The 9,390-nt window shown below is 39.1% G+C and overlaps 1 protein-coding gene across 1 annotated transcript; it reads left to right on the top strand.

Annotated features, from left to right (window-relative positions):
- LOC109838628 (23 kDa jasmonate-induced protein-like) lies at positions 224-1,243 on the top strand. The gene is made up of 2 exons (XM_020407055.1): positions 224-673; positions 1,046-1,243. Exons 1-2 carry the CDS (start codon positions 224-226, stop codon positions 1,241-1,243), a joined length of 648 nt encoding a protein of 215 aa, XP_020262644.1.

The raw sequence follows: 9,390 nt of genomic DNA, 5'->3' as shown, positions 1-9,390 counted from the left end.
GAGTTTTACCAAATTATCTGTTGCGGACAGGACCTTTTTTGGGGCCCACAGCCCAGTCGTCATTGTCGCTAGCTATTGACCTGGTCTTTCAAAATCGTTTAATCAAAAACGTTAGCCTCTGGTGTGTGTATATATGTACGTGTGCTTCTGTCTAGTTTCTCATCGCAAACCAATACCTACACAAAGTACAAGGGGTTACTCATCTCATCAGAAGGCGAGCGACATGGCGGCAAACGTCTTCGGCAACCCCATCACCGATGAGACTCTGAAAGCAATGCCTGAATACAACAACAAACCAATAACCCGCTGCGATCGTGCACACGAGGCTCTCAATATGATACACGCGGAGAGCAAGGACGTGAACGCCCTCCGATATGTGGAGAATCTGAAGGAGCAGTACGGCGATGGAGTCTCGACGCTCTGCGTGGTCTACAATGCTACTGGCGATCCTATCACTTTCCAAGATAGCCATGATTGGCACGGCCACCTCTGGAAAGCGCCATACCCGCAATCTCTTTTGAACGGTCAGTGGGGTGCTTTCCTGCACGTCCATCCCTCTGGGGCGATGGCAGGATCGTCGGCCGCTGTCATCTATCGCGGTAAGAATGATGCAGGGAAGGACCATGATTTCATGTTCTCATGGATGAACCCTTGGTGGTCGGGCAGTTGCACGGTATGTGTTTAAGTTATGTTTTTAAAAAATGAAACAATAAAGAAAGAAGAGGAAAACAAAAATAAAATGCTCTGGCTGATTAATTTTAATTCCACAAAACTCCCTCCACCTCGAGAGTTCTGCACATAACCTCATGGACTTCTTTTATCCGACTGAACTCCTTGACGATTTTACACTTCAACCCTCAGAAGAGCGCATCATCAAGTCTAATCTCGCTTTTTTTTTCTTTGCAAATCACATGCATGTTTAAAGTGAAACGTAATCTGTAAAAGGTATAAAAGAAGTCCATGGGGGTTATATATGCACAAGACCCCTCAAAGTTAATCGGGTTTTGCACAAGACCCTGCAAATTGAATGTTTGTATATACGCAGGCCTACACTCTGGTCCGCCCAGCTGGTTACTTCGACAGAGAAATCTCATGGGACACACTGCAAAACAATACCGATAACGGTAAGCTCCAGTGGACTAATGAAAACGAAGGCTGCAAGTCTTATGTATCAATTGGTAACAACACTACAGCTATTTACGAGGCCAAACTCACTCTGAAATGTGCTGAGGATTCCAAGTAGACTACGGCTACAAGCATATAAAAATATGTAATAAGCTGCAACAGTACTTAGCAGACAATTATCAAGTAAGGTCTTATCTAGCTATGGGTGAGACATTGAGAGTCAATAAGCTACAAGCAAGCTTTAATGGTTTGTGTTGGGTATGTAGTCTTCCTGTCTGTTGAGTTTGGCTTGCGCAATGTGGTAGTCTGTCTTCTGTTATGTATGAGAGTGTTTTATTATATAGTTTCAACTTTCAAGTATGTTATGTGCCAATACAATGTTTCGAAATTCTCTTTTGCGTCAATGTGCAACCTCGAATTAGAGTATATATTGTCGTCCTTTAAATGTGTCTTGACATAACATTTTTCTCTAGCATCAGATGAATTGGACATACAACTTCTTGTTTCAAAGCTTCTTAAAGAAGTCTTTTTTTAATTAAAAAAGCAAAATAGGGGGAAATGACCGAATGAACTTATATTAGGGCTTCTGTTAGATAGTTAGATGAAAAGGGAAAGTCTCTGCTGTTAAATGACCGAGGGGTAGGGGCGAACAAAAATATTCGTACATGCGTTGGGATATATATATTGTTACTAAAATCTATAACGCGCTAGTAAAAAAACGTAGCATCCTAGACGAAAAAATTCCCATCTAAGATGACGACAATATCGACGGAAAACATCCGTCTACGATATTCCGTCTAGGATACTTCCTAGGCAGAATATTTTTAACTATTTTATTAAAATACGTGGGTCCAATCTTCCTAGACGGAAATTTCAGTCTAGAAAGGTACGACCCATGCAAAGAAAAATAAAACATTCTGTTGCCTTAGTTTTTGAAAATTTACCCCAAATTCAAAAATTTCCCATCACCCACCACTGCTATCTTATATGAAAACTCGCTCATCACTCTACGCAATCTTCATCCCACCCCCCAAGAAAACAATGGCCTCCTCCTCCCCCATCTCTGACGTCCTCCTCCTCCTCCTGATCTCAACCCTAGCTTCCCCTCCGAAACCCGCCACCAAGAAAACCTACATCGTCCGCATCAACGCCGACTCCAAACCCTCAATCTTCCCCTCCCACTCCCACTGGTACTCCTCGCTCGCCTCCTTAGCAAAATTCTACCACCTAAATTATGTACCCCAACTGCGAGGCCATCCCCTGCTGCGAGCAGTTCGAGGTCGCCTTCCAGGCCATCGAGCTCTGGATCGCCGACCGCGCCGTTCTGCCCGTTGAGAACTCTCTCGACGGTAGCATCCATCGTAATTAAGACCTCCTCCTCCGCCACCGCCTTCACATCGTTGGCGAGGTCCAGTTCTCCGTCCACCACTGCCTCCTAACCCTCCCCGACGTCTGAAAGGAGTACTTAACACGAGTCATTAGCCATCTAGACAGCGACTTCTACGGCTGCTCCTTTACCGTTCGCCTGCAAAGTGCACTACAAGAAATCTGATATTTAGCGACCAAAATTAGTGAAGGGATCGGTTGACCGTCATTAATGAGTATATAATAACGACGGGTTTTAAACCCTTCGTGAAGTGATTTCAAATAATAAAGAAATAATGTGATATGGGATAACGGATTTCTAATCCCTTCGTTGATTTGATCCTACTACCGTCGTTATTGGGTCTCCTTAAAAATAAAGGGGTCCATTACCTTCATTGATGATACTAGTATAAAAATGCTCAGTCTCAAATTCCCAATAGGTGGTTGGAACTGTTAGGGCAACTTTTCGCACCCATCTTTTTACAAAGGAGGGAATTTTCCCTCACTTTTTTAACCCAAAAAAAAGAAAAAAAAATGACAAAAGGCCCCGTGAACCCCATTTCTTCATTCCCCCTCTATCAAAAACCCCCAAATCGCTGCTCCCTTGCCGCCGCCCTCCCTAACCCTAACCCTAACGCCAACCATGTTGCGCCTCTCTTCATCACTCCTCCCCGTGCTCGCTCCGCCGCCGCCCTCTCGCGGTCCTACGGCCTGATCCCGATGGTGATCGCGCACACCTCCCAGAGCGAGAGCGCCTACGACATCTTCGCCCAACTCCTGAAGGAGCGCGTGGTCTGCATCAACGTCCCCATCTTTGACGACACGACCGCCATCGTCGTGGCCCAGCTCCTCTTCCTCGAGTCGGAGAACCCTCCAAGCCCCTCTTCATAATAGCGCTTGATTTCCTTTGAACCATAACCCTAATTCCCTATGAAGAAATTCCCAATTTCTTCCAGGTTACCTCAAAACCCATACCCTAACTACTGAAATCCCTAGATATCAACAAAAACCCCATCAGAAACAAAACCCTAGTGCTGTTATCTGTTCCGACCTCGTCGGCGCCGGAGATTATTAAGATGGGAAGAAAGATCGGATTGAACCGCGAGATCCTGATCAAAGTCACCCAAACCCCTGATGGTGTGCTTATTTATGGAGGTAAATCCTCATTCTTGCATATGATGTTTGCGATTTTCTATTTGTAGGGCGACATATCACTATCCTGGGGCGAAAATTGAAATTTTATCTCCGTTTCCTTTTTATCTCGGGGTGATTGTTTATGAGAAAATACAGTAGAAATTTGTATCAAAGTAGTTATGAGTGTAACCAGGTCTGGGAGTGTGGGAGATGCTTCTATTTTCTTGGCCTCTGATCGCTATGTGTCGCTCTGCCCCATGATTTTGTTAATCCAGATCGTATTTATCTTACGGAGGATTATTTTGTTTGATAAATTGATAGAGCTAAGTGGGTCAGCGAGACGAGAGCTTATGATTTGAAAGATGGAAGCATTCTGTTCCGTGAGCTCAGGGATTTCTTGCTACGCCGTAAACTTTTGTGTTGGAGGTAACTTCTCATTCCTGCGGGATATTTTGATCTTTATTTACAGAAGATACCGCTATCCTGTTGCAAAGAGTTAAACTGTATCTCTTTTTATTATTATTTTCATTTAGCTATGCTTGATTGTGTATGCGAAATAACAATTCTAAATGTTGTTTCATGCCATTACATGTTGCATCTAAGATTAATCCTTTTTATGCCGTTTTTAAGTGATCTACTTTTGATTTCGTTTCTGATATTTTGAAAGTTAAGGGGGGTTTTCCCATAACTGTGCAAAGTTAAGCGGGTTTTCTGATATTTAGCTTGCAGCTGAACTTCTTTGTGTTAGTTTAGTATTATCGTGTTCCATTTTTTTTGCATTTCTGCTCTAGTTGGTATATATATTTCTTACTTGTAATATTAATTGGTGTGCAAGTAATATGAGCATCCGTTCATTGTTAATTTGCAGTGAATCTGGATTCACTGCAGTGAATCTGGATTCACTGCAGTGAATCTGGATTCACTGCAGTGATTCTGGATTCACTGCAGTGATTCGAGATTCACTGCAGTGATTCGAGATACGTTGAGGTAGTGAATCTGGATTCACTGTGTTGAGGTAATTAATGAGGTAATTAATGCATGTGTCTGTTGACTGTTTGACTGAATCCCAACCATTAGATTCATCTAGATCCAATGGATGAAGGAGGTTTTTAGTTTTTAGGCTAAGGAGGTTTTTATTAGAACCTCTCCCTATATATATATATATAGGGTATCAGATTCCTACTAAGATAACTGGAAGTTCCAACCAATAAGAATCCTAGTGAACCTAAAAAAAGGATACAGGCCCAGAAAAAATTACTTGCTTTTCGAGACCCTCGTATAAGCTCTATCCATATATGTTCTGATCGCCAGTTCATACTATACTAGATCCAGTTGCATTCGATTGGAATTGAGAAAAAAAAATTGACTTTTCTTGATGCCGAAGTAACTTTCATCAACTAGCACTAGTCTGATATGAACCATTAGGAGTAATTGGTTAGATACATTGACTTTCTATTATAAAAATATTCGCCGATCATTTTTAACCAGATATACCCGTATATCCATGCATTTATGCAGATATCATGTATCCGCATGCCTTTCATTTGTATTCATAAAAAGCCACATACTGTACCATATTACACTAAAAACAATAAGTGGATTATGATTTAATGTTAAAATAAGTTGATGAAATTTGGTCCCAACCAATATGATATCAAATCTATACAAATATTTTGACCATTTGACCGATTTTTATTAGAAATTTTAATTTCTATGTAGTTTAATAAAATATTTCTCTCATCGTTTTACACCATGTGTCCAAATTTTAGCCCAATCAAAATTTGTCAAAAAATCAGGCATTTATTGCCGCCATCACCAGATTCTGCTGGACCACAAGGGTGGACACTTAGGGGCTGTTTGGATTGAGTTTTTAGATAGGTAAAACAGTGAAAAGCTGCCAAAAATGTCAGCTTTTTACAGCTTTCCCAAAAACGTCAGCTTTTGGCAGCTTTCCCCCAAAATCACCTCTATAAGAGGTGATTTTGGGGGAAAGCTGCCAAAAAGCTGATATTTTTGGCAGCTTTCCCCCATTTTACCTATCTAAAAAATCAATCCAAACAGCCCCTTAGATGATAGGGGAAGATGTCTGGATGTTAGGAAGAGACCTGGTGCCTCATGACTAGATGTTATGTTTGATGAATTTGATTGGAAAAATATAGCTTTCTAACTTGTTTGCTTTATTTCTGAAACCCAACCCATTTCCACCTATATATACCCAATCATCCTTTCTCAAATCCCTATTTTTCTCATCCGCAAAGGAGGCTACTCATGGAGTAAGAAGAGGAAAAAGATGGGAGGTCAAAAGGAGGTTTTGGTGAGGATCTCTCTATCCATCCGTATTGGCGTTGGTAATTCGTCAAATATGCAAGTACAACTTGCTTTTCCCCTTCGATTCTGAAAGTCATTTCGTTCATTGTATATTTGTAGGTTGTGAAAATATATAAAATTCCTTGATATTAATATTCTTAGATTCATGAAAATTCATATTATTGTCATTAAACCTTAGATCATTACTACGTTTAGACTTGTAGAAATTGATTAGAATTAGTGTTTATGTGTTCCTAACCATGTATAATAAGTCACATGAATTCTGGAAGAAGAGCGATGAGAAAATGGCAATGCAATTAAAACATTAAAATGTAGCAGTGAATGATGGTGTATATATCGGGATGTTGGGATAGATGTAAGGATGATGATGTAGCTATTTGTACGATAGGTGCAAATGATTGCACGATAGTGTAGCCACACTAGATAATTGTGCAACTACAGTAGATGATTGTGTAGCCGCCTGGATGATGAGAACCATCTAGTCAAGACAACCAAACTTTTGGTTTGTGGTTCAATAGAAATCCTATTTGGTAAAATTTTTATCAGAGACTTTTTAAATTTTAGGGTAGACATCGCGTTGAGCAAGCAGACGGCTGGTAGGAAAACATGCACAGTCTACTTTCTTGACTTTAATGAGTTATTCGACTCCATAACTTTCACATGCCTTATTATGGGTATTTGAGATTTTAATCACATATTGATATTATCAAATGGAATGTGTCAAACCATAATTAGGCTATTTTTGCCTGTCAACCAAATGGACCAATATATATACTAGTGATATCTTTCGTTTGAGACATTTTATGACATACTCTTGACTACAAAATGTATAGTAAACTCTTAGGAATTGTTAATTATTCGAAAGCCTTACTATTGGATTATTTTTATCAAATGGGCTTGTAAACACTATTGTCTAAATGCTAAGTATAGTTGAAGTTGTAATTGAGCATATCATATTAGTATAATTTGATATAACTATTTGAGATGCACTAATTAAATGAGGATAAATTATTATTTAAATTCAAAATGGAGTTCTCCAATTCTCCACAAATCTTTTGAGGTAAGTTGAATGATTTTTGTTAATCAACTTCTTAGTCAACTTAGTATTTGGTTAACAACCGAACTTGTGTTGTTATGTGATTGATAATTCAAAAGTGTCCAATTATGTCTAAAGAGACTTGACATGGATGAGAAATTATAATATTATTACAAGTAATATGACTTGAAAGCATATTTGATTATTTGGTGGTGTAGGAGTAGCATTTTGCGATACCTACACTAGAGTATGGAATGTTTTGCCACTCAAGTAAATCAACATATTGATGTAAATTAATGAATATACTTGTTGATAGTTCAAATAACAGCAAAGCTATCTTTACAAGATAAATTACCACTTAATATTTGCTGATGACCTTCTCCTTTTTTCTAAAGGTGACCTATATTCAGTGAATAGGCTCTATCAATGCTTCAGTGACTTTTGTGCAGTCTCAGGTCTCAGAGCTAATTTAAACAAATGCTCAATCTTTTATGGAGGGATTGATGATTCAGTAAAAGCTTCCATCTTCAACTGTTTGGGATTTTCAGAGGGGACAATGCCTATTAGATACCTTGGTGTTCCTCTCATTTGCAAAAGGCTATCATATTCAGATTGTGCACCTCTATTAAGCAGAATAACTGATCAATTTCAATCTTGTAATCACAGGAAGTTATCATATGCAGGGAGGTTGCAAATTATTAAGAGCTCTATCTTAGGAATTCAAGTCTTCTGGACCTCTAATTACATTTTGCCTGCAAGAGTGCTTAAAAAAGTTGATGAATTGTGCAGGAATTTTCTGTGGGGAAAATATGATCAATCTGTTAAAGTAGTTCCTATGGTCTCTTGGGAGAGAGTCTGCTTGGACAGGAAAAAAGGAGGACTGGGGATCTTCTCTGCCTCTATCTGGAACCTAGCCTCTGCTATGAAGCTTCTTTGGCATTTGCACACTTACAAAGAATCCTTGTGGATTAAATGGGTGAATGGGACATATCTAAAAAACTCCAATGTTTGGCAGGTTCAATCAAAAAGGGGAGACTCATGGATGTGTAAACAAATGTTGAAAGCTAGGGATAAAGCTGTGGAACTGAGTGGTAGCATTGACAACCTGAAACAGATAATCAACTCCAGTTCTAACAGCTCAAAAATGAAAATCGCTGAAATATATAGAGCTCTCTCCCCTGCATCAAATTCAGTTCCATGGTATAATATGGTCTGGGGAGGTTTATCCTATCCAAACCACTCTTTTATCTGTTGGCTAGCTGTGAACAACAAATTACAAACTCAGGACAGGTTATTAAGGAAAGGAGTTGTGAATGCAAATCAATGTAAGATGTGCACTGGTGCATGCTTAGAGAGCCGAGATCATCTATTTTTTGAGTGCTCCTTCTCCAAGGAAGTATGGAATCAAATCATGGATTGGCTTCATTTCAAATGGAGATCATGTTCTTGGAATTCCCTCTTGAATTGGTATTGATGGATTGGCTTCATTTCAAATGGAGATCATGTTCTTGGAATTCCCTCTTGAATTGGTATTGTACAAAGCTAATAAAGAAAGGCATAAAGCAATGGAATTCCCTCTTGAATTGGTATTGTACAAAGCTAATAAAGAAAGGCATAAAGCAAAATATCAAGAGACCAGCTCTGTCAGCTACTATATACCATCTATGGTGTGAACGCAATATGAGGATTTTTCAGCTGAAGTTCAAATCTGGGGAGAGTTTGGTTAAGAGAATCAAAGTTGACATCCTAACTATATGCCTAAACTCTCCAAACATTGCCGGAAATATGGCTGATTGGATCAGTTCTTTATAATTTTGCTCTGCTGTGGTGTTCTGTGCTCATGTCTGGTTATGTACAGGTCTATCTGGTTGTGTACAGGTCTATCTGGTTCAGATATTACTGTTGGTATCTTGATAATCTAGTTCAGATTCAGTAAAGGATCCACAAAGAGAAGAAGATGCTGCTACTGGGAGTTGGCCCAAGAGATAAATTTGAAGCTATGCACAGTGTTTGTGTGCAGGTTTTGTTATCTGTTTCTTAGTTTTTGTTATAGCTAGGTCTTGAGCTTTAGCTATAGGTTTTGATTTGTTATCTCAATTACATATTCATGTTCTTGAGATTCTTGATGTACAAAAAACTTTACATATTGGTGATGAATAAAATTTTTCATTTACCAAAAAAAAGCTATCTTTACAAGATAAATGCTACTGAGTGTTGATGATTGGTAAGATTTTATTTTTTAATCCTTTATATATATAGATGAGTTTAGCAATCTACTACTAGACTACGAGGTATTTGATCTCCTAAGTTAGGGATTACGTACGTATGCACCGGACGGTTAGCTACCAATCGTACGTGATGCAGTGCTTTGAAGGATTTGGATGTAGTGCATAGCATTATAT

The sequence above is a fragment of the Asparagus officinalis genome, chromosome 4 (assembly GCF_001876935.1).
Source record: "Asparagus officinalis chromosome 4, Aspof.V1, whole genome shotgun sequence".
Taxonomy (NCBI): Eukaryota; Viridiplantae; Streptophyta; class Magnoliopsida; order Asparagales; family Asparagaceae; genus Asparagus; species Asparagus officinalis.
Note: the sequence above shows the minus strand (reverse complement) of the source record. Positions and strands in the feature narration are given on the sequence as shown.

What these genes read in the sequence shown, in the direction of transcription:
- LOC109838628 (XM_020407055.1), top strand. Translation starts at nt 224, where the DNA reads ATGGCGGCAAACGTCTTCGGCAACCCCATCACCGATGAGACTCTGAAA. An exon ending in GGTGGTCGGGCAGTTGCACG is followed by an intron (nt 674 to 1,045) that starts GTATGTGTTTAA and finishes GTATATACGCAG; the next exon opens with GCCTACACTCTGGTCCGCCC.